Consider the following 25,763-nt stretch of genomic DNA (forward strand, 5'->3'; position numbering starts at 1 on the left):
GGAGGGGGGATCAGGGCTATGGCAGAGGATTGGGGTGGGGAGGGGGGCTGAGGAGTGCAGGCTCCAGGTGTCGCTTACTGCAAGCAGCTCTTGGAAGCATGTCCCTTCTCCAGCTCCGAGGCACAGCCAGGCGGCTCTGCATGCTGCCCTGTCCGCAGGCGCCATCCCTGCAGCTCCCATTGGCCAGGAACTGTGGCCAGTGGGAGCTGTGGGGGTGGCGCCTGCGGATAGGGCAGCGAGCAGAGCCACCTGGCCTTGCCTCCATATACTACATAGGAGTCAGAGGGGGGGTCATGCTGGCTGCTTCCTGGGACCCGCGCGAAGTGGGGCAAGCACCCGACCCCACTCTCCCGGCTGGGGTGCCGGAGCGGGGCAAACGCCCAATGCTGCTCCCTGGCGGGAGCTGAGGGTCAAATTAAATGGTCTGATGGGCCCGATGTGGCCTGCGGGCCATAGTTTGCCCACCCCTGATTTAGAGAGAGATTAATCAGTGTGCTCTACAGTCTTATCTAACAACTGTATGGCTTTTAGCTCATGCAGTAGAGGCTCATGCACTAAGCTCCAGAGGCCCCAGGTTCTATCCCACCCGTTGTGGCTGGCCTTATATAAGGTGGGGCCTGGCTGAACTCTAGCTCACTCTTATTTTGTTCACATTCCCTCCCTTACAGCCAGTAGGTAACTGTATTATATAACTTGAGTTAATGAAGCCCTTTCATAGACGCATAGACTTTAAGGCCAGAAAGGATCGTCATGATCGTCTAGTCTGATCTCCTGCATATTGCAGGCCACGGAACCTCACCCATCCACTCCTGTAATAGACCCTAACCTCTGGCTGAGTTACTGAACTCCATGATTTCAAGACTTCAAGTTACAGAGAATCCACCATTTACACTAGTATAAACCTACAAGTGACCCGTGCTTCATGCTGCAGAGGAAGGCGATCTTTGACAATAGTCATTAAAGGAAAATTCCTTCAATTCTGGCATTTTCTCTGCTTCACTCTGGCTTTCTGTTGTAGTTAAATCTCAAACACTCAGCGGCTTTTCCAGATCAGTGGTGCCCCAGATTGTATTGCCCTTTCTCCTCTCACACGTTGGAGAAGTCCCAGAATGCATGAGATTTGAAGACAGCAGCTGGCTTAGCAGAGCTGCTAGATCTACTAAAATACCAGGAAGAATCAGTAAAGGTAAGGAGGCTCTTTGGGAAACGAATCAAGTAGAGTGGAATACTTATCAAAATTTTTATGGGAAAACTGTTTCTGGTTCAGTTCAGTTCAATGTTTTAGGACAGTTCAGAGTTTTTTGTCTCCTCCTTCCCCCATACAACTTGAAACCAAGAGATTAGGTCCTAATCTAGCTTCCATTAAACTGAATAGAAAAACTTCCATTGCCTTAAATGGGAAGTTGGATTGGGACCACAGTAGCATTCAAAACAGGACTAGATGACATTGATATGGCTAATAAGAACATGCATAGTTACATTTGATAGGATAAAAAAATCACGACAGATAGAAACCTTTGTGCTTCACCGTATACCTTAACCACGCATTGACAGTGGTTGGGAAGAAACATCCTGTATGAGCAGGTTAATATATAATTGTCCATAATAGGGTTTTGCTCCTTCCTCCGAAGCCTCTGGTTCTGGCTATTATTGGAGACAGGATAGCAGAGTGCATGGACACAGACTCCGGCTTTGAGCTGGTAGGTAGCCAATCTTCCTTCTCTATTATGTACATGTCGGGTGACCAGATAGCAAGTGTGAAAAATCAGGACGGGGGTGGAGAGGTAATAGGAGCTCATATAAAAAAAAGCCCCAAATATCGGGACTGTCCCTATAAAATCGGGACATCTGGTCACCCTATGCACGTGATCACTTCACAAGTGAGCTCCAGAGACCATCAACCAAGGGCCTGATCCTGCTAGGGCAGTGTGCAGGCATCTGCATGCCTTTAATCGCCATTGAAGTCAATGGGTGGTTATTATCTCATAGGAGGTGGCCAGTACCTTGGAGTTTTGAGTTTCATGTCTTAAAATTTCTAAATTAGAAAAGTTTATAATTCATTTCCATAATGGCCTAATTTTTTATCTATGTATTTATTTAATTGTGCTCATTATTTTGAATGGAAACTGCTCCAGTTTAGTGACATTATTGAATCTCAGAAGGATTCTGTTGCATTTTTGAGAATATTCCTTTGGTTATGGTTTCTTTTCTTTCTTTTATACAATAGTAGCATCATCAGAAATTTTCACAAGCAAACATCCAGAGCCACCTTAAAAAAGCAACATGAAAGAAACTAAGAAACCAGCTGCAACTGAGAAATTCTGCTGTATTTCCAAGCTTAAGGTGATCTTTTAATTATTTTATTTATTTATACACACAGTTGTTGTAGTTGCTTGCCTCTAGGTTAAAAGTTATAAACCAATGGAATTGTAGGTACAAAGGTAGGAAGCACTGATTATTTTAAAGCTCACAGTTAACTATAAAGTTCAAACATAGTTTACTGTAAAATGTTGTTTAATGCCATCACCTTAAGCTCTGTGATGCACTGGAGGGAGCACTTGAAAGCTCCTTGTTAAAACTCCCCTCCAAACTGAAGGAGGGACTGAGAGGATTTCCCCCGCTCTGCTATAGACACCTCATTTCTGGAAACTGCTAAAGGATTCTTGGCAAAGGTGACATACTTGCGATGAGCTAATATTTTGCTTTGAATATACCAAATTGTATTTAGTGGCTTCATTTTGTGTTAGTATTTCATAGTCAGTTTGTTACTAGTGTTTCCTACACTTGAATATGATCGTTAAAAGTTTGGAAGTTACTTAAAAATATTCTCATTTTTATTTCATGTTTACTTAGTAATACCCCCAGATGTAAAGGCATCACTCAGCAAATGAGAGCATTTATATTTAAATAATCTCTTATCAATTACTAAACATTACTTGAAAAAAGGACATATTATTATTTACCATATTTTAAATTTACTAACTTTGGGCCAGATTGTGAACCCTGCTCACATGGGAGAGTAGTTACTCACACAAGTAGTCCTCTCAAAGCCAATGGGACTGCTCCTAGGAGTAACTGATGACCCACATGAGTAAAGCCAAAGGCCTTTCAGGTCACTTGGTTGGGGTTCTTTTTCTTTTGGTGCATGTATTTATTCAGTCCCGCAGATGGCACTCTTGCAACAAACATCTGCTCAGTGGGGAAATTCCTGCACCTAGATTGTCTAAAAACGAACCTCAATCACATCCTTGGCTGTAGAACTCGATGTTAAGTAGTGTCTGGTGAAGAATGGGGATCTGAGGGTTCTGAAGGATGAACAGCAATGATAACACAGATGTATGTGAACTGGTGGAAGATAAAAACCTGCTCTCCTTATTCATGGACGTAGTCCCACTGAAGTCAGAACACGATGCGCAAGTACAGCAAGTACGCAAATACAAGCGTATGGAGTTGAATTCATATTTAGTTCAAAACTGCAGGACTATGTATTTGCTTTCACTGGAAACACAACGTTGTTGGGAAAAGTAGCTATGAAGTATGCCTAAATCTCCATGCTCTTGTTAATTTGTGTGTGTATTCTTCTCTTCTTCTCCCAGGTATTTCTGCTGGCATCATCATTTGCATATCTAGCTAAAACTATGTCTGGGGCTTACATGAATAGCATGCTCACACAGATAGAGAGAAGATTTAATATTCCAGCCTCTCTGGTGGGCATTATTAATGGAAGCTTTGAAATTGGTAATCATTTATTTTAGTATTCTTTGACAAAACAGTATTTTTCCACAGCTGGGGTGAGGGGCTATTTCGGCTCTTCCCTTTCTTCATTAGTTTGTCTGGTTTTGCAGCCATTGTGTGACCTGTAGATGTGTCTGTGACCAGATCCTATAAACTGTTACTCGTGTATTTAGGCCCATTGAAATCAATAGGACCATTTATGTGACAAAGGGAATGCAGATGCAAACTCTGGTTCGACTAGCTTGATCTGCTTAGGAGCTTCCAAAGAACACCTGACTGTTATATTTTGCCAATAGAACATCCAGTTTAACACCAAAGATACTATTTAACATTTATATGGCACTGTTCATCAGCAGATCTCAAAATTCTTTACCCTGGTAAGTATTCTTATCCTTATTTTATAGGTGGGCAGATCTTAAAGGAGTAAAAAGCTGTAAAAACATACTTCTGTAACTAAAGTTTGAAGATTTGACTCTGAACAGACAGGGAGCAGATCCATTGAGAAAGAAGGGTCTATTTTTTGGGTCACTTTTCAGAAAACAACTATATACACTTTAATGCTTAAGAACAGGATTGTCCCCTGGAATTGTGGCACCCTCCTGACTCCTCTTTCTGGCTACCTGCCTCATAGATCATAGGGCTAAGGGAGAGTAGCCCCCGCTGGGGCCACTATTCCATCTCCTACACCAGTGAGTGGGGAGTGAGAGAGCAGGGGGAGGGAACGGACCGACCCCTGCCTCCACAAAAGGTATAGATCAAAGTGCAAGCCTCGAGCAAAGGGCACTCGGTAGCTGAGCTGCTACAGGAGCAGACAAGGAACCAGACTTTGTCTCTAAAAGGGTATACTTTACAGTGTAGGTCCTGATTACCCCTTGCTTCGGGGGCGGGGGGAGGGGGGAGAGGAAGAAATCTGCATTAGCCCTATAACTGGCACAGATTACTTCCCCTGGAATGCCGGCTCATTGATGCTGGCTGATGCAATGGTGGGGGATGGAGCCAAGGATCCTTCCACTTCTCTCCCTTACCTGCCCACTCTGCAATTCAGTCCCATAAGGCAGCTCAGAATAGAGCCCTTGGAGGGAGGGACCTCTGAGGGATTTACAGACCCACCCAGGGTAGTCTCATGCTTTTGAAATAACAAAGGAAATTGCCAAAATTACTGATGCTGGGTCTAAAAAGGTGATGGTTTAAAACTAATTAACCCCTGGTATTAATATGAACATGTAACTGAAAAGACTTGTGGATATTGTCATCTTGATTGATTTAAAATTTCAGGATTAAAATAATCTTAATATGTAATGTAATGAACTCAATAGGAATGCTCCAATGTAGAAAGTTGCACCCATACTTAAGTATAAATGGGACTTTTGAGCGTTACACCTGGCTCAATGCAGTTTGACTATCGATTTATATATAAAAAGGATATGCCAGCATTTCTTGCACCTTTCTCGGACACAGCTGGCACTGGCCATTGGCAGAGACTCAATACTGGACTAGATGGACACATGATTTAACCCGGTATGGCAGTTCCTGTGTTTCCAATAAAAAGGAGGATGTCTTAACAAGTGTGTCAGAAATTATACCTGCCCTGGACCATTTTGGGTCTGGTTCTGCTCTTAGTTATACTGGTTATAAATCCAAAGTATAGTAAATCCAGTGAAGTCATAGGAGCTACATAGGTATAAGATGAATGTGAGTGAGATCAGAATCAAGCTCTTTGAGTCTATTTATATTTTATAATGACATTCAGTACAGTAACCTCTTTTTTTCTCCCCTATTAAGTTATTTTTGCAACTAATATAAATGAATCAATTCTTCTCTCTATATGTGTTATCTTGTATTTATTTTCAGTGTTGAAGTACTTAGATTTATATTTCTGCATTTTCCCCCATCATTGCATTTATGTGTTAAAATCTGTGCCATAAAATTTGTATACATAGAAAGTGTCCTAAGAGAATAATAACGTACCAAGACATGTACTATCTTGGAGCTGCAGGGCCTAGTTTCTAGAAAACAGTGTTTACAATATATCATAAAGCTTTTCCTCACATGAAATGTTCCCTCTCTAAAAAGAAATGATTTAATGGGGGACTTTCTTTATCCATGTTATTCCTCACAAATCAGGGAAGAAATAAAGGGGATATCAAACTGACTGCACTATGTAGCATCCCCATCAGAACTTAGAGAATAATAGATTTTTGAGTTTGGTTTCCAAACAAAAAAATACGCCGGGGGGGGGGGGGGAGTTGATTAGTTTTGAACAGAATTGAAATGTTGTTTGTTTTTCCTTGCCAAATGAAAAAAATGGTTTGTTTAGAAAATGTAGTTTTAAATCAATATTTTGTTTCATTTTAAAACAAACCATTTTGACATTTCAAAATGTTTGGTTTTTAATTGTTTTTCAGCTGAAATTAATAGGTCAATTAGACCCAAATTTGAAAATAGTGCCAGTGCCCTAAAAAATGCATTTTTTGGCAAATTTTTATTTGCTGAATAAATTTCACCCAGCTCTAATTCACATGGATTTCTGTATTCATCCATGTTTTCTCCATTAACTTGTAATTTACATTTCTCTGAAAGTGCACTGACGGCAGTAATTTAGTACGCAGGTGGTTGTTTTCTTCTTCTGACAGCCTCAGTTGATATTCTCCTCTTTAGTCATAATTTCTACTTTACTTAACATTCTATTATCAGAATATTTCCTAGTTGGCCTAACCCTTTACGCAAAAACCACAGATGCAAAAACCATAGATGGAAAAGTCTTATTTAATCATCTAGCCAATCCTCTTGCTAGTACAGTAACACCCACATCGAGTAACTTGGCATGTAAATGTGAAAATGAACCATGCTCTTCTTTCTGCAGGAAACTTGTTGATGATAGCATTTGTGAGTTACTTTGGTGCGAAACTTCATAGACCAAGAATAATTACTTTGGGGTGCACAGTTATGTCTTTTGGCTGTCTTTTGATATCACTACCTCATTTTCTCATGGAACGGTGAGTATTTAGCTAAGGATGGACCAGATTGTGGTATGCTTACTCTCCTTGAGTAATACGTTATTCCACAAGTGGTCCCAATGAAATCAGTAGGACCACTTGTGGAGTAAGGTATGCTCAGCATGAATCAGGGTATCAGAATTTGGTTCTTTTTTTTTTTTTTTGCAAGGGCTTCAGAAGTTAATAACTACTTCCTAACCACGGATTAACGGTTGGGAGATTCACATCTCTACTGGGCAACCCATAGGTGCTGACTTTTATTTTTCCTTAGGGGTGCTCCACCCTGCTCTGCCCCAAAGCCCCTTCCCCACCCTGTTCCCTCCCTGAGGCCCTGCCCTGCCTCTTCCCACCCCCACTGTGCCCCTCCCCTGAGGCTCCACCCTCACTCCGCCTCTTCCTGCCCCCTCTTCAACCCCCACCCACTCACTGCTCTCCGCCCTCCCCCAAGTGCCTCCCGCAGCCACCAAACAGCTGATCAGCAGCACGACCAAACAGCTGTGGCAGGTGGGTGCTGACCACCCACTATTTTTTTTTCTGTGGGTGCCTGAGCACTGGAGCACCCATGCAGTCAGCGCCTATGGGGCAACCTATGTTGTTCCATTTTGTTTCATCTCCTGATCCGAGTGGGCAGTTGTCACCATGGATGATTACCTCCCTGTTCTGTGATGTCTCAGCAGGGGAAGCTCCAAGTTGCATTGCCCTCTATTCCTATCATATTACGATACCATAGTAGTATTATTAGTATACCTTATTATATTTTCTTGGTCCCGAAATCTCTTTCTCCTGTATCGCCTGTGTCTGTAATGATGCCTACATCACCTCAAGTAATATCACACATGTACATCACTGACTTGTATCCCCCTCTACAAAATCCTTTTTCATGGCTTCATCTCCTCTGGCCTTGACTGATTCAACTCTTTCCTATATGGATTTCCCAAGTCCCAGCTCTCTGGCTGCAGCACAAATGGAATATAGGTTTCTATTATAGGGTTTCTTTAATCTTCATCTGAAACATCTGATACTGGATTCTGTCAGAAACTGAATACTGGAGTGGATAGACCACACGTCTGATCCAGTATGACAGTTTCTTTATTCCAGAGATGACTTTTGGTTAATGAATGGAACATTCAATGAACTTTAAATTCTTATTATATCTAGTAATTCCTTTCCTAAACAGCTTTAATACAAGAGAACAGCTTTATGAGCTGGATCTGATATATTCTCTCTTTAATTTGGAAACATTTTACTTTGGCTCAAACAGGTATCAGTATGAAACTGCCCTTTCACCATTAGAGAATTCTTCATCAAGCATGTCCATGTGTCTCATAAATCAAATCCAGTCCTCCACATCTATGGAGAAGCAATCAGCAGGTGTGTCTCTTTCTGTGTCTAGTGCTCCTTTTTTGCTTAATTACTTTTGTAGGTTTTGAGTAGGCTGCATGTGTTTCAGTAATGCTTTTTCTAGGGCTCAAGGTTAGGTATAAAAAGCTGCAGAACTCAGGCAGTTTCCTCGCTTTAGTTTTTTTCTTTAGGGCAGTGTAATAGTCTGTTGCCCTAGAGACATTCATGGTTCCATGTGCAGGTCTTATAATGTTCACAGGCATGGGTGGCCCTTCCTTCACTGCCTGATTGTGAGAAAAGCTAACAGAACACAGATTTTGGAAACACTCTCTAGGCTACCTCGCACGAACAAGGCAGCATTGCGAGTGCTGGGAAAATGGGTAAGAGATATAAGAATTCCACCTTGTTCTTTCAAGCAGTGGAGAAAAGGAGGAGGAGGAGCAGAGAAGAGAAATAGCATCTACTCCCTTTCAATAGACGGTATGTGTGATGGGGGAGAAACTAGATGCTATAAACTAGGGTCTGTAGCTTATTTTATTGCTTGAAACATGCAAGTACATTGCCAGTGCCATATTAATGTAAATTAATGATATTGTTATCAAATGGCACTACAGAGACCAATGAAATACTCATGGCATAGCATCCTGCCACTAAGTTGTTATATTTTTGCCATGGTGTTCCATCAATCTATGATAAGGGTGTGTCATGTTGATGCAATATTATTATGCAAACTTTGCAACATAAAGACAGGATGTCATTATTTTTTGTTTTTTTGTGGCTCAATTTAATGAAGAACATGGCCTTCAAGCTCTTCATGGTTCTGCATCACTGTTCTGGGACTTAAAGAAAAATGAAAATAATACATGCTACTTAATACTACATGCTACTTAACAACCACACTTTGTGTTACATATCACCTTTCATCTGAGGATTTAGAAAATTGTTTGCCTCATTTTATGAAGGCAGAATATGCTACACAGAGAAGTTAAACAGTTTGCCTAGGTTATACAGCAAATCAGTATGCAAGTAAGGAATATAACCCAGAAGTCCTTATTCCAAGTCATTTGCTTTGGGCAAATTATTTTGGTTTCACTATGAACATTGTTAGATTTGCATAGCTCTGTACGAATTTTCAGCCTGAGTTTTCAGTTTAAGTGATAGCACAAAATATTAGTTTTATACAACTGTAAACTGAATCTTCTGACAAGGTTATTGAATTTTGAGCTAGCTCAGCCCAGTAGTTTTAAGGTGGCATCAATTTTGGGAACCTTAAGTCAGATCTTGAAAGGCAAAAAAGCTTTCAGAAGGGCTGATAGAAAAATTTCAAGTGAAACATTTTCATATTGGAAAATGAGATGTTTTTAAAATCAATTTTCTGCAGGAAAAGATAATCTTCAGCAAATTTTCCATCAGGAATATTGAAACAAAATGCTTCAGTTCAGGGAGTTCAACCCAAAACAGTGAGCACAGCAAGTCAGCCACAGGGAGAGACCATTGGGGTATCATGGGAGATGGTGTGTAGCCAGGTAGCAGTACCCATAGGAAAGAATCAGAAAAGAGGTTTTCCTGGTTTGTGTTGGTTTGGAACTGTCAAAATGTTTCATTTTGATAAAAAATGTCAAAATATAATGCACCATTTCCAAACTGAAATTTTCTACAACTTTTTTTATTTTAAGAAAAATTTTGATATTTTGTACTCATTTGGGATGAAAAAAAATGGTGAAATATCCTTATGTTCCATGGGACAGATATGCTGTTTTTGAATCATCTCTTACTTGTGGTTCACAAAGGTTTTTTCTGTCATTTTAAGGATACACTTCTATTCCATGAATTATCTAGGGGTCAAATTCTGCCAGGCCTTTATGCAGGTAAACAGCAATTTTGGAGGAGGAAGAGATGGTGCAAGGACCTTCACCTAAAGGCCAGGCAGAATTTCAGAATCTTGTGCTCGCAAGAATGCAGGCACCATTGTCTGCTACTGACCTCAAAGTTACAGTGGCCCAGTGCGTGGAGAGGAGGCAAAGATCTGGCCTAGGCAGTGACCAACACTCCTGACTGTGTGGAGGGAGTAAGTTGCACTCCATAAAGTGATGTAGCAGCAGGCATAATGCCTCTGAGGCAAACTCTTTACCAGTTCTCTTACTGGGTTACTATGTATGACTCCTCATTGCCCCATTCTCTGGGCTGGGCCTATAAGGCCCTATTAAACCCTAAGTGGTGAGATGGCTTTTCATATTCATTTCTCTTTGTAGAAAATATTTCATTTCCAGGCAACATTAAAACCACTAATACAGGTTTCTTGTTTTATTCACAGAGTGCGAACAAAAGTCTGGGTCCTTGATGTGGGTGTTTGTGTTGGTAGGAAACATGATACGAGGCATTGGTGAAACTCCCATCATGCCGTTAGTTATTTCATATGTGGAGGATTTTTCCAAAGCAGAAAATTCACCTTTTTACATAGGTATATCTTCAAGTGCTCAACATTGTTGTGTCATGTGCTGGCTTAAAAAAAAACAAAAAAACCACCCCCGCCCACCCTTTTTGGCTGTTCAAGGTAAATAGTGCACCAAAATTCTTTTTATTTATTTACCTAGTAGTCAGAGGTGGGTGCACACTCCAGAAAATGTCATTCAACTATCAGTTCAAATGTTTAAATGAATTTGAGTGTTCATTGATTGTATTTGCACCCATGAAGGCTGGGATCCTGCATTGAGAATCAACTGAGCAGACCCTTGAGCGTAGGTGGAGCCCCACTTAAATCAATGGAGCTCTGCCTGGGTTTAGGGATTTACCTTTGTGCCCTTTAGCATTCGCTTTCTTTAAATATTCTAGTGAAAAAGTTACTTGGTTGGTATATTTGACTGAACAAAAAACAGACGACTTGATCCAAAGCCCGTTAAAATCAATGGAAAGACTCCGGCCCATGAAGCACATACAGGAGAACAGGGACAGCAAGTGAATTTCAGATTTATAAGCAAGCAGCCCTGATATTAAGTGTCAACCAGAGAACAAAGTATGCTAGGGCACTTATAGAATCATAGAAGTGTAGGACTGTCAGGGACCTCATCTAGGTTCAGTCCCCTGCATGCCAGGCAGGACTAAGCAATAACTAGACCTCTCCTGACAGGTGTTTGTCTAACTTTTTCTTAATAACCTCCAATGATGGAGACTCCACCACCTCCCTAGGAAGTTTGTTCCAGAGCTTAACCACCCTGACAGTTAGGAAGTTTTTCCTAATGTCCAATCTAAACCTCCCTTGCTGCAATTTAAACCCATTGCTTCTTGTCCTTTCCTCAGAGGTTAATGAGATCAATTTCTCACTTTCCTCCTGGTAACAATCTTTTACGTATTTAAAAACTGTTGTCACGTTCCCCCCCCAGTTGTCTCTTCTCCAGACTAAACAAACCCAATTTTTCCAATCTTTCCTTGTATGTCATGTTTTCTACACCGTTCATCATTATTATTGTTCTTCTCTGGACTTTCTCCAATTTGCCCACATCTTTCCCGAAATGTGGCGCCCAGAACTGGACACAATACTACAGCTGAGGCCTTAGCATGGAGTAGAGTAGAAGCAAGTCAGCGACAGAGCTGGGAATAGAACCCAGGACTTCTGACTCAAAGTCCACTGCATTAACCACTAGGCAACACTCCCTTCCTGTGTGCCCAATCAATTGAACTGGACTAAAAACAAAACTATTTTCCATGAAAATAACTCTCTGTAGGTCTAATTTTGTGTATTTTCCCCCTTTCCCAATTTTAGGGTGCCTACAGATAGCAACTGTGATAGGTCCTTTTATTGGTTTCATGTTGGGATCATATTGTGCACAGCTGTATGTGGATCTGGGTTTCACAGATATAGGTAATGAACTAATATATATAAATAAAATTTGTATGTATTAATCAACAGGGATGATTTGTGTATATCTCAGCATCAACTGCACTTGTAGTTTTCTGCCAGTTTGCTAGTAATAGTTTTCTGATGGAAAATCATATGTTGTTCAGTTCAACAAAATCACCTGAATTCAAACATGAGTGAAAGAATCTGTCAAACAGATCATCTGGTAAATTATTCTGTCATCTGAGATAGTTTAACAGTAAAAAAAAAACATATTCAATAAAGAACACTCAGATTTGGCAGATAAATTATTTGCATAAAAAAGAGATATTGGTGACCTCCACAAGCCTCATTTTAAGAGGTACTTTGAATCTTTCAAACAGTTTTATTCTATCTTAAATATGAGAAGTAACCAGCACAACCAATGACCACAGGGAAAGATAACTCAGAGCTAATCAGATGTGTGTTCCTTTATTTTTAGAGGAGGTGACTATAACACTTACTGATGCCCGTTGGGTTGGGGCATGGTGGCTGGGCATTCTGATTTGTGGATCAGTAAATCTGCTCACTGGAATACCTTTTTGTTTTCTGCCCGAGTCCCTTCCAAAGGAAGGACAAGCAAGTGATACTGAGCTATTAAGTAAGATAAATGAATCAAAAGAGAGAGGTGAAACTCAAGCCAAATGGAAAATGCGTGAAATCACTAAAGGTAAGTTAAGCTAACTATCTCCTAAATGTACAATTGTCATTTTCTGGTAGAACACATTAAAACCAGCACCATACTAGGTAAGTCTTTCTTTTCTCTATATGATTAGACTCTGTGTGTTTTATAACTAAAGATGGTACCGAGTTGCAACATTCACACAGTGATTTTCAACTCCCCAAAGTATAAGGGTGTTGGATCTGGGATTTTGGATTGGCCCCTTATAGAGATAAATGCCTGCTTTGAAATTGAGATCCAGATTCACCTCCCCACTTCTCCTAAATTTCAGGGGAGTTTTGATCTGGAGTTTTGCTTCCAGCCAACCACTAATTATAACTAGAGCTGGGAAAGACTACTGTACACTGACAAAGTTTAGAAAATGAAACTGAAAAAAATCACAGGAAGTTGCAAATCTTAGAGGGTGAAATCCCCTCTCCGCGTTTCCCTAGGCAGAGAACCAGCGCAAGGCCTGTGCGCCACTTAAGTTCCAATTAAATCCTCAAAACAGGACCTACAAGGCACTCAAGTGGTTCATAGGCCTCTGAAAACAGGTGGATTTCACCAGAAAGATTTACTAATTTTTTTTTTTTTACTGTTGCATGGATATAGATAACAAGCTTTATATTTGTAAATTTCCAGGTTTTCTATATGTGGTATACCTTGTTTTTTCTTTTAATTTCTGTATGTCTTCCAGTTCTTCATATTGACCCTTTAGGAACATAAATAACTAAAATTCATTATAGGAGAAGATTGTCGGAAGAGACTAGTGGTACTGGATGTCCCAATAGAGACATTTTAACAGGCCCTAGTTTTTAGAAAGGGCTGAGCACATGCACTCTGAAAAGCTTATCCCTTGAAGGTATCTCAAGATAGGTGCCACTTCACATTCAATGTACCCAAAATCATTAGTTACTTTTGAAAACCTATATTAAATCTTCACTCTGTTAAATACAAGGTCATTTCTTTTCAGTCGCGTAGTCCAAAAATCAACAGCCAGTTTTCCTTCCATGAAGTAATCTTTTGACAAAGAAAGGAGCCCATTTCATCACTCAGCATTTCTAGTCCTGCAGTGTTATCTAAGAGCACTTTTCTTTCTATTATCATTCATAGGAGCAGCACTTTTTATTATATTTATGTGGAAGTCCACTGACCCTAAAAATCCCTAATTAAAAGGTGTCTTGGTTTCAAGTGAAAAATCCACTTTGTGTCGTTCAACTTAACACTCCCATCCCTTTCCCAGAATGTTTTGATCCAAGACCATGTGGCATCTACAAACAAGGCAGCCTGCTCATAGCATTTCAGCCATTAGAGACATTTTGGCTTTTTTATTATAAACTAAACAATATTGTGAGACTGATGTATTAACCCTCATTTACTGAGATACTAGTCCTCCCTCCCTCAAAAGATATACTTCAATGAAAAGCGGTGCTCATTTTCGACAAATTGTGGTCATTGTGTTATAAAAGTTTCAGTTTGTTTTGCAAAGTTTCTTGACAGTAGATCAGCACACTAGCTAGTGCAAAAAATTAAACAGAGAGGAATTATTTTTTTTATGGTTTGGATTCTGATTCTGCAAACTTTACTCAAGCATAACTCCCAAAGATACCCAGTCCCAATAACGTTTGACTGAATGAGAACTCAGGATTAAGTACTTAGAAGTGTGGTGGAAGAGACAGTGGTTAGATCCTAGGTAGCCATTATGAGACCAGCAGTGCAGCATTTCAGGAATGCAAAATCTGAAAGAATGATGAGATCTTGTTAGCATGGTGCAGTGGGAAGAAGCATTAATATCCATGTGTATATAATATATGTGGGACATGCTTAAAGAAGTAATAGTTAAAAATTAAATGTATATGAATTCCACTGTGAAAGAAAAATGGATGGAACCAAGAATGCCTGCACGAAAGGAATGAGGACAATAAAAGATCCTGTACTGGAAATGGAGGGGAGGGAGAGACTCAAACAAGAAGAGAGTCAATTAAGGTTTTTGTTTAAAAGATGAGGGCAGGAAAACAAACCCGGAACGAGTTAATGCTACCCACACGGTTTATTAGTAACCAGAAGGTTACTAATTTATTATAGGTTTCAGAGTAACAGCCGCGTTAGTCTGTATTCGCAAAAAGAAAAGGAGTACTTGTGGCACCTTAGAGACTAACCAATTTATTTGAGCATGAGCTTTCGTGAGCTACAGCTCACTTCATCAGATGCATACCGTGGAAACTGCAGCAGATATTATATACACACAGAGATCATGAAACAATACCTCCTCCCACCCCACTGTCCTGCTGGTAATAGCTTATCTAAAGTGATCATCAAGTTGGGCCATTTCCAGCACAAATCCAGGTTTTCTCACCCTCCACCCCCCTACACACAATTCTCTTCACAATGTGCATGATAATCAAGGTGGGCCATTTCCTGCACAAATCCACAAATTGTGCAGGAAATGGCCCACCTTGATTATCATGCACATTGTGAAGAGAGTTGTCACTTTGGATGGGCTATTACCAGCAGGAGAGTGAGTTTTTGTGTAGGGGGGTGGAGGGTGAGAAAACCTGGATTTGTGCTGGAAATGGCCCAACTTGATGATCACTTTAGATAAGCTATTACCAGCAGAACAGTGGGGTGGGAGGAGGTATTGTTTCATGATCTCTGTGTGTATATAATATCTGCTGCAGTTTCCACGGTATGCATCCGATGAAGTGAGCTGTAGCTCACGAAAGCTCATGCTCAAATAAATTGGTTAGTCTCTAAGGTGCCACAAGTACTCCTTTTTTTTAAAATTTATTATACAAATACATCATGATTTAAAAAAAAAGAAAAAGATAAGCACTCAGTTGTGCTTTACAGGCAGTTCCTTCGATTGGAATCGGGGTGTGTGGGGTAGGAGAGGGACATCTTGAGCTAACAAAAGACCCTCCAGGGGACCATTCCAGGTGGTGTTAGTTACAGTAGGTCTGTGGCCTCTGACCAATCCCAGCATTGAACTGGATTCAATTTAGGGCCACCTCTGCTTCCCTACTTCCTCAGCCACAATGAGCAATGTCATCTTGTAAAGCTTCAAAATAACGTGTTACATTCTTCATTCCAGATTTCATCCCATTCCTCCGGAGTCTGTTTCACAACCCAGTTTATATGTTGTTTATATGCATAACTGTGATGCAGTTCAGTGCTTTCATTGGTATGATAACCTTCATGCCAAAATATTTGGAACAACAGTATGGGAAATCTGCATCACAAGCCATCTTTTTAATAGGTACACTCCCATTATATCTCATTTTTGCCTACCAGCTGGTGACTCTGCTGAGGGCTTTATATGATAAATATTTGCACAACAAGAAAAGCTTTATTTGCTTGTGTCTCCATAGCTGTTTACAATTTACCAGTTATATGCATTGGATATTTTCTTGGAGGCTTTCTAATGAAGAAATTCAAGATAAGTACCATTCAAGCTGCCAACATAGCCTTTTGGATCTCTTTCATTGAATACCTAATCTACTTCGCTGCTTATTTCACGGTCTGTGAAAATTCTCCAGTTGCTGGTCTAACAGTCTCCTATGAAGGGTATGTTCTTTAAATCACAATACTGAAACGATCTGTCATCCCCTTGTAATAAAACCAATATTCTAGTTAGAAATGGGCCAAGGAGTCCACAGTTTGGTTTTGCAAAAACAAAACCAGGAACACTTCAGATTCAGGTTCTAATTTATCCAAACCATCAATGTCCAAGAAGGCAAAGGCAGTGAGTTTCTCTCTCCCTCCCCAACTCATCCTCCCACTCTGTATCTAAAACCATAGTGCTGAGAAGTTAGTTAACGCGGGTGTTAAGTCCACTGAGTACTCTCCTTGGAAGATGATCTATCCTAGGTCTCAAACAAAAGTGAGAATGTAGTGGAAGAGGTGAAAGTGCTGTGAACTGTGTTCATGTGTTCTGAACATTTAAATTAACCTGTTTGCCTCCAGTTTTCTAAAACATCCATGCAACAATACAGAAACAAAAATGCACATACAGTTGCATGTCCCACTGGCACTTGTGACTAATACAATCGTATATTCCAGTCAGATATTTGCTGGTGTAAGTGGCCAGTTATGTGTCTGGCTGACCATTCACATATGTAATTGCAATAACAGAGGGACATACAGGAGCTTTTTATTTAAATATTATTTTCATGTAGATAACATGGAATGTTTTATCTGCAGTTTCTTGATTTGAAGGTTGCCACGAATCTGTATGTGTGTGCCTGTGTGTATACAAACCTATACTTACACACACACACACACACACACGAACAGATGATATAAGCACCATAGTCTATGAAAGTCATGTTGTACAGCAGTCGTAGTATATCTCTGTGGACTGTACAATGTCTCGAGCCAAAAAAATTACACAGAAGAAAGACTAATTTCTAAGGGTCTGACCAATTAATGTTTTATGTGAAAAGTGCAGGGCCGAGTCCTGGAAAAGTTCCTGACCTACCAAGAGAGTTTTATGTAGTCAATGATAAGAAGCTTCTATTGGGGGGTTGTTTTAGGCGGTGGTGATGGTTGTTTTTTAACTCCTTAATTGTTTATTCACCTTTTAAATATATTTCAGAATAGAACAGGTCTCATACATGGAAACAACCCTACTTGCTGACTGTAACAGTGATTGTGGTTGCTCAAGTAAAGTGTGGGACCCCGTTTGTGGGAAGAATGGAATAACGTATGTTTCACCTTGTCTTGCTGGTTGTAAAGCTTCAGATGGAACAAGCAAATATACAGTAAGGCCTACCAGCTCACATTATGAAATCTAGATAGCATGGTGCAGTGGGATATATACATATAAATTTGACAAGGATTTTAAAGAGTGATAATTAGAGATGGGCAAAGTGGTTTGGGTACAATAAGGACTGACCTGACCCTTTGCCCCAAATTCAAACTGACTCTGAAAATTTGGAGCTTGAATTAGTTCAATTAAGTTTAAAGAAAACAAAAGATTGAACAAGCCTCTTCTCTTTTATGGAATAGACAGAAGTGGAAATACCAAAATACCATTTGAGAAGTTATGCCTCTGGTATTTTCCACTTGTCTGAAACCTGGAAGTGCCAGTGTTTAAAGCAGTCTAAAAAAGTGGGGGATCTATCATAATCTGGACGCAGCATCTTTGGTAAGATAGTGCTGAAAGTCTCAGCAATCAAGTGCAATTTTAATCGGGGCAGGGGTCAGGTCTTTGACCCTTGCACACAGGCCCCCCACCACCTTTTTAAACACTGGGAAGCACTAGAAATCTCACAAAAATAATAGAATTCTAAAGCAGGGCTATAATGATCTGTAACAGGATGACAGGTTTCAGAGTAGCAGCCGTGTTAGTCTGTATTCGCAAAAAGAAAAGGAGTACTTGTGGCACCTTAGAGACTAACCAATTTATTTGAGCATAAGCTTTCGTGAGCTACAGCTCACTTCATCGGATGCATAAAGTGGAAAATACAGTGAGGAGATTTATATACACACAGACCATGAAAAAATGTGTGTTTATCATACACATCGTAAGGAGAGTGATCACTTAAGATGAGCTATTACCAGCAGGAAAGTAGGGTGGGGGGAGAGAAAACCTTTTGAAGTGATAATCAAGGTGGGCCATTTCCAGCACATTTCCAGGAGTTAACAAGAACGTCTGAGGAACAGTGCGGGGGGAGGGGAGGAGGGAGGGATAAACAAGGGGAAGTAGTTTTACTTTGTATAATGACTCAACCACTCCCAGTCTCTATTCAAGCCTAAATTAATTGTATCCAATTTGCAAATTAATTCCAATTCAGCAGTCTCTCCTTGGAGTCTGTTTTTGAATTTTTTGTTGTTGTTGAAGAATAGTCACTTTCGATCAGAAATCGAGTGACCAGAGAGATTGAAGTGTTCTCTGACTGGTTTATGAATGTTATAATTCTTGACATCTGATTTGTGTCCATTTATTCGTTTACATAGAGACTGTTCAGTTTGACCAATGTACATGGCAGAGGGGCATTGCTGGCACATGATGGCATATATGACATTGGTAGATGTGTAGGTGAAAGAGCCTCTGATAATGTGGTTGATGTGATTAGGCCCTGTGATGGTGTCCCCTGAATAGATATGTGGGCACAGTTGGCAACGGGCTTTGTTGCAAGGATAGGTTCCTGGGTTAGTGGTTCTGTTGTGTGGTTTGTGGTTGCTGGTGAGTATTCGCTTCAGGTTAGGGGGCTGTCTGTAGGCAAGGACTGACTTGTCTCCCAAGATTTGTGAGAGTGTTGGGTCATCCTTCAGGATAGGTTGTAGATCCTTGATAATGCGTTGGAGGGGTTTTAGTTGGGGGCTGAAGGTGACGGCTAGTGGTGTTCTGTTATTTTCTTTGTTAGACCTGTCCTGTAGTAGGTGACTTCTGGGAACTCTTCTGGCTCTATCAATCTGTTTCTTCACTTCTGCAGGTCGGTATTGTAGTTGTAAGAATGCTTGATAGAGATCTTGTAGGTGTTTGTCTCTGTCTGAGGGGTTGGAGCAAATGCGGTTGTATCGCAGAGCTTGGCTGTAGACGATGGATCGTGTGGTGTGGTCAGGGTGAAAGCTGGAGGCATGTAGGTAGGAATAGCGGTCAGTAGGTTTCCGGTATAGGGTGGTGTTTATGTGACCATCGTTTATTAGCACTGTAGTGTCCGGGAAGTGGATCTCTTGTGTGGACTGGACCAGGCTGAGGTTGATGGTGCGATGGAAATTGTTGAAATCATGGTGGAATTCCTCAACAGCTTCTTTTCCATGGGTCCAGATGATGAAGATATCATCAATATAGCGCAAGTAGAGTAGGGGCGTTAGGGGATGAGAGCTGAGGAATCGTTGTTCTAAGTCAGCCATAAAAATGTTGGCAGAGACTGGGAGTGGCTAAGTCATTATGCAAGGTAACCTATTACCCCTTGTTTTCCTAACACCACCCCCCTCCCCTTCCTCAGACGTTCTTGTTAAACCCTGGATTTGTGCTGGAAATGGCCCACCTTGATTATCATACACATTATAAGGAGAGTGATCACTTTACATAAGGTATTACCAGCAGGAGAGTGGGGTGGGGGGAGAGAAAACCTTTTGTAGTGATAAACACCCATTTTTTCATGATTTGTGTGTATAAAAACATCTTCTGTATTTTCCACAGTATGCATCTGATGAAGTGAGCTGTAGCTCACGAAAGCTTATGCTCAAATAAATTGGTTAGTCTCTAAGGTGCCACAAGTCCTCCTTTTCTTTTTGTAACAGGATGGCTAACAAACAAACAAAAACCCTGATGAGAGGTTATTATCTTAATACGGTAAGAATTTTCCTTAAGGCTTTAGTTATAAATTCTTGCATGCTAGGTGGAACATGACTGAGAATGAGAACTGCAATACAACAAAATAAAACAAAGCCCAAAGAAGAGTTTAGAAAGTCTGAGAACCAATAAACATATTTTAAATAACTATGAGATCACACAGAGGGACAGATTTTGATGCCTTACTCATGATCATTATTCTCTTGCTCTGTGAATTGACTTCATTGGCACCTCACATGGTGTATGATACTACTAAGTGTAAGGGTATTGTAGTCTGGGCCTAAATGATTAAAACCATCTTTTGACAGGTATTTGAAAATTGCACCTGTGTTGCAGCTTCTGGATTTTCATCTGGAAATGTCTCTGCGGTTCTGGGCCAGTGTGACAAAGAAGCAAACTGTGACATGATGCTTCACTACTTTTTAATATTATCAGTAGTCTGCAGCTTCATTTATTCCTTAGGAGCCATGCCTGGATATATGGTTTTAATAAGGTACAGTAGAACGCCCTTACTGTAAGCACCCTGCTAGAAATTTTATACTGAGGTCATGCATTCCTATGAGTTGGTGGAGGTTCTCTGTCTTCTTATGCTGATTGTTAGGGCTTATATTTCAGGATAAGCTTTCTCAACTTTGGAAGGTGATTTTGCTTCTGCCCAGATTAATGGGAGCTCTTTGAGTCAGTTTACTGAGACACCTTAGCAAGGTGCATAACAACTATGAATTTACTGATCACATCTGCTCAGCATGCATATAAACGCAGCCCTGATTTAACTCCCAAAGTCTGGTCCTATCTTGCGATGGGCTCATTGCAAAACAGTGGATGGTACTGTGAGGGCAGCCTTTCCTCTGGTTATTCAAAAGTCTTGGTCAAGAATCTCAAAAAGACCTCCTCTTTCATGAGAGCCACTTAATCAAGATAATGGACCCCTGTAATTAATGGCCAAGGTAGTTGGATTCTGGTGTAATATGATGCAGAATTTGATTGACAAACCAATGGCAACTTTGTTTCGCATTTATATTGCCGACTGTTGTTCAATATACAATGCAATTCTCACGTAGGTCACTAAAGCCTGAAGAAAAGTCATTTGGTGTGGGTATCCATACACTTGCTTCAAGAGTATTTGGTAAGAAATGTTTTAAACCGTGCTGTGAGTGCAAACAAGGTCAAATGCAGAGGTCATATTCACCATATGCATCTCCACTTATCTGAAAAAAGAACTGCTGGTACAGGGGGCATGGCCAGGCAAACATGAACTTTGCTTTAGAGCCAGAGGCATCTGGCTGCAAATTACAGCAACTTTCAGTCTGGGCTAATTTATGCCAGGGACTCCATTTATGCCTCCATCTTAAAGCCACCTTGTGCCATTTTCGTCCTGCCAAATGTTCACTGAGTATAGTTCAGCTGGAAGAGATAATCTCTCCCATGGTATCTTAAATATTTCTGTTTGATGAGTGTGGGCAAATGTTGACATATGAATGGCAACTACAGTATGTATTTTTTAAACTGCAGTATAAAGTGCCAAACAAGCATCAAGAAAGAAACTACTTAGGTGGAAATAAGAGAAGGAGGCTAAGGAAAGAGAGACTCTTGTATGAACTATAGAGAAGGGGGCTGATGTAGGAAGAGGGAGGAACTGTGATGGTCCTATATTTATTCCATTAATCTGCAGAAAAGTGTGCTTCTAACATAAACATTGAAAAATGTCTTATTTATCCTCACGGTCACCCCTTTCTCTCCCTTCTAGCTGGAATTCCATCTCCCATTTATTTTGGAGCTTTGATAGACACAACATGTTTGAAATGGGGAACTCTGAGTTGTGGTGGTGAAGGAGCATGTAGGATGTATGACATTGTCACATATAGGTACAGTTTCTTTTGCACACCTATCTATATCTATTCCTCAATACTGTGTTCATCACTATAGTATCTGTTCTATTGATCTTCCTCTAGTTGACAAACCACAAAATTGGATTATAGATTTGGCCATAAACATATTCTTCAGTATACACCTATTTCCCCATTAAGGTTACCTTTGCAAAGTGTTCTGTTTCCATAACAGCTTCTCACCAAAAGTTTCTTGTTATTGCATCATGCCCGTATATTACTGCTTTCATCACAAAGAATCCTAAAATGCTTTATTATGGTACAAGTATTATTTTTTATTTATTTAATTAATTTATTTGTATTACCATAGTGCCAAAGGGCCCTAGTAATGGACTAGGACCCCATTGTGTTAGGTCTGTACAAACACCTAACAAAAAGACAAGCCTTGCCCCACAGGGCTTCTACCTCTGAAATACAGCTGCTGTTGTTGAGAAAAGTGGCAGCTGTTTAACAGCTGACAACAACATTGCATAACATCTTTGAATAGGAAGTGAAGGACACTGTCTCCAAAAGGAATTGCAGGAGTAGTTCAGGTAGAGAGAATGTAGTTTTCCAAGATGGAATTTGTCTAGGATACCATGGCTATAGCCCTCTGTAGTCCTAGAAGAAATGCTGTGAGATCTTTAAAGACCACTTGTATTCAGCTCCTTATTTATGTCTTATTGAAAAAATGGCCCCTTCAGCAGACCACTATCTACCTTTGTTAGGATATTGGTTCAATATAGGCTCAGAAGTACGAATGCCACTTCCTAAATAACCTAAGTATTACCTCATCCATGTGCTGATCCAGTGTACATTGAGATCCAAAAGAATCACAGCTCAAGCCATTAGTGTACTTTCAGAGCAGCGAGATTTTACAGTGACAAGAACAAAAAGCTATGCTCTAATGCTGCAAGCAAACATGTTTTAATGAATCACACCTTTTATTCCAGATGGCTCTACCTGGGACTGCCAGCGATATTACGTGGACTATCCTACATCCCATGTGTGTTAATTCTCCTTATCTTAAAGAAACAACTTACATCTTCTGAAGAGAAGACCTTAAATAGTTCACCAATGGCAACGGAGGTCATAGAAGAGCAAAAATGACTGAACAGAGAAGCACTCCAAAAGCTCAGACTTTTGCGGGGCATATCATGAGACAGTCTCATAGTATAAACTTGAGCATATCTTTACTAATGATTGGTGATTGAAACTAGTGAACACTTGGACTGAGACTAATATAATTATTAGGGCTGTCAAGGGATTAAAAATATTAATCGCAACTAATCATGCGATTAAAAAAATTAATCACGATTAATTGTGCGATTAATTGCACTGTTAAACAACAATAGAATACCATTTATTTTAAATATTTTTGGATGTTTACTACATTTTCAAATATATTGATTTCAATTACAGCACAGAATACAAAGCGTACAGTGCTCACTTTATATTTATTTTTGATTACAAATATTTGCACTGTAAAAAACAAAAAAATTGTATTTTTCAATTCACCTCATACAAGTACTGTAGTGCAATCTCTTTATCATGAAAGTTGAACTCACAAATGTAGAATTATTTACAAAAAATTGCATTCAAAAATAAAACAATGTAAAACTTTGGAGCCTACAAGTCCACTCAGTCCTACTTCTTGGTTAGCCAACCATTCAGACAAACAAGGTTGGTTATAATTTGCAGGAGATAATGCTGCCTGCTTCTTGTTTACAATATATCACCTGAAAGTGAGAACAGGCATTGACATGGTATTGTTGTAGCTGGCGTTGCACAATATTTATGTGCCAGATGTGCTAAAGATTCATATGTCCCTTCAAGCTTCAAGCACCAGAATATATGAATATATGCACCCATGCTGATGATGGGTTCTGCTCGATAATGATCCAAAGCAGAGCAGACTGATGCATGTTCATTTTCATCATCTGAGTCAGATGCCACGAGCAGAAGGTTGATTTTCTTTTTTGGTGGTTTGGGTTCTGTAGTTTCCACATCCTAGTGTTGCTCTTTTAAGACTTCTAAAAGCGTGCTCCACACTTCATCCCTCTCAGATTTTGGATGGCACTTCAGATTCTTAAACCGTGGGTCGAGTGCTGTAGCTATTTTTAGAAATCTCACATCTGTACCTTCTTTCGTTTTGTCAAATCTGCTGTGAAAGCGTTCTTAAAATGAACATGTGCTGCGTCATCATCCGAGACTGCTATAACATGAAATATATGCAGAATGCGGGTAAAACAGAGCAGCAGACATACAATTCTCCCCCCAAGGAGTACAGTCACAAATTTAATGGACACATTATTTTTTAACAAGCATCATCCACATGGAAGCATGTCCTCTGGAATGGTGGCCAAATCATGAAGGGACATATGAACATTTAGCCTATTTGCATGTAAATACCTTGCAACGCCTGCTACAAAAGTGCCATGCAAACACCTGTTCTCACTTTCAGGTGACATTGTAAATAAGAAGCAGGGAGCAGTATCTTCCATCAATGTAAACACATATGTTTGTCTTAGTGGTTGGCAGAATAAGTAGTAGGACTAAGTGGACTTATAGATTCATAGATACTAAGGTCAGAAGGGACCATTATGATCATCTAGTCTGACCTCCTGCACAACGCAGGCCACAGAATCTCACCCACCCACTCCTGCGAAAAACCTCACCTATGTCTGAGCTATTGAATTCCTCAAATCGTGGTTTAAAGACTTAAAGGAGCAGAGAATCCTCCAGCAAGTGACCCATGCCCCATGCTACAGAGGAAGGTGAAAAACCTCCAGGGCCTCTTCCAATCTGCCCTGGAAGAAAATTCCTTCCCGACCCCAAATATGGCGATCAGCTAAACCCTGAGCATATGGACAAAATTCACCAGCCAGATACTACAGAAAATTCTTTCCTGGATAACTCAGATCCCACCCCATCTAACATCCCATCACAGGCCATTAGGCCTATTTACCATGAATATTTAAAGATCAATTAATTACCAAAATCATGTTATCCCATCATACCATCTCCTCCATAAACTTATCGAGTTTAATCTTAAAGCCAGATAGATCTTTTGCCCCCACTGCTTCCCTTGGAAGGCTATTCCAAAACTTCACTCCTCTGATGGTTAGAAACCTTCGTCTAATTTCAAGTCTAAACTTCCTGGTGGCCAGTTTATCATAGAATCATAGAATATCAGGGTTGGAAGGGACCTCAGGAGGTCATCTAGTCCAACCCCCTGCTCAAAGCAGGACCAATCCCCAATTAAATCATCCCAGCTAGGGCTTTGTCAAGCCTGACCTTAAAAACTTCTAAGGAAGGAGATTCTACCACCTCCCTAGGTAATGCATTCCAGTGTTTCACCACCCTCCTAGTAAAGAAGTTTTTCCTAATATCCAACCTAAATCTCCCCCACTGCAACTTGAGACCATTACTCCTTGTCCTGTCCTCTTCTACCACTGAGAATAGTCTAGAACCATCCTCTCTGGAACCACCACTCAGGTAGTTGAAAGCAGCTATCAAATCCCCTCTCATTCTTCTCTTCTGCAGACTAAACAATCCCAGTTCCCTCAGCCTCTCCTCATAAGTCATGTGTTCCAGACCCCTAATCATTTTTGTTGCCCTTTGCTGGACTCTCTCCAATTTATCCACATCCTTCTTGTAGTGTGGGGCCCAAACTGGACACAGTACTCCAGATGAGGCCTCACCAATGTCGAATAGAGGGGAACGATCACGCCCCTCGATCTGCTCGCTATGCCCCTACTTATACATCCCAAAATGCCATTGGCCTTCTTGACAATAAGGGCACACTGCTGACTCATATCCAGCTTCTCATCCACTGTCACCCCTAGGTCCTTTTCCGCAGAACTGCTGCCTAGCCATTCGGTCCCTAGTCTGTAGCTGTGCATTGGGTTCTTCTTATTGAACCTCATCAGATTTCTTTTGGCCCAATCCTCCAATTTGTCTAGGTCCCTCTGTATCCTATCCCTGC

At 40.4% G+C, this 25,763-nt stretch overlaps 1 protein-coding gene across 3 annotated transcripts; it reads left to right on the forward strand.

Annotated features, from left to right (window-relative positions):
- Positions 1-1,078: 1,078 nt before the first annotated feature.
- LOC125625261 (solute carrier organic anion transporter family member 1A2-like) lies at positions 1,079-24,207 on the forward strand. Of its 3 annotated transcripts, XM_048827125.2 has the most exons (16): positions 1,079-1,186; positions 1,610-1,700; positions 2,228-2,343; positions 3,597-3,738; positions 6,599-6,731; positions 7,993-8,102; positions 10,387-10,533; positions 11,833-11,931; positions 12,389-12,616; positions 15,699-15,863; positions 15,976-16,171; positions 17,202-17,367; positions 20,219-20,403; positions 20,972-21,036; positions 21,658-21,775; positions 22,729-24,207. In XM_048827125.2, the coding sequence occupies exons 3-16, from the start codon at positions 2,284-2,286 to the stop codon at positions 22,883-22,885; spliced, it is 1,971 nt and encodes a 656-aa protein (XP_048683082.2). In that variant the 5' UTR covers positions 1,079-1,186; positions 1,610-1,700; positions 2,228-2,283; the 3' UTR covers positions 22,886-24,207. The 3 variants fall into 3 exon arrangements, with proteins under 3 accessions (XP_048683082.2, XP_048683089.2, XP_048683096.2); XM_048827132.2 differs by lacking the exon at positions 1,610-1,700 and having other exon boundaries at positions 1,088-1,186; XM_048827139.2 differs by lacking the exons at positions 1,079-1,186; positions 1,610-1,700; positions 3,597-3,738 and having other exon boundaries at positions 2,255-2,343.
- Positions 24,208-25,763: the final 1,556 nt, after the last annotated feature.

This window comes from Caretta caretta, chromosome 1, assembly GCF_965140235.1.
Source record: "Caretta caretta isolate rCarCar2 chromosome 1, rCarCar1.hap1, whole genome shotgun sequence".
NCBI lineage: Eukaryota > Metazoa > Chordata > Testudines > Cheloniidae > Caretta > Caretta caretta.

What these genes read in the sequence shown, in the direction of transcription:
- LOC125625261 (XM_048827125.2), top strand. Translation starts at nt 2,284, where the DNA reads ATGAAAGAAACTAAGAAACCAGCTGCAACTGAGAAATTCTGCTGTATT. An exon ending in GGATATATGGTTTTAATAAG is followed by an intron (nt 20,404 to 20,971) that starts GTACAGTAGAAC and finishes ATTCTCACGTAG; the next exon opens with GTCACTAAAGCCTGAAGAAA. An exon ending in TATGACATTGTCACATATAG is followed by an intron (nt 21,776 to 22,728) that starts GTACAGTTTCTT and finishes CTTTTATTCCAG; the next exon opens with ATGGCTCTACCTGGGACTGC.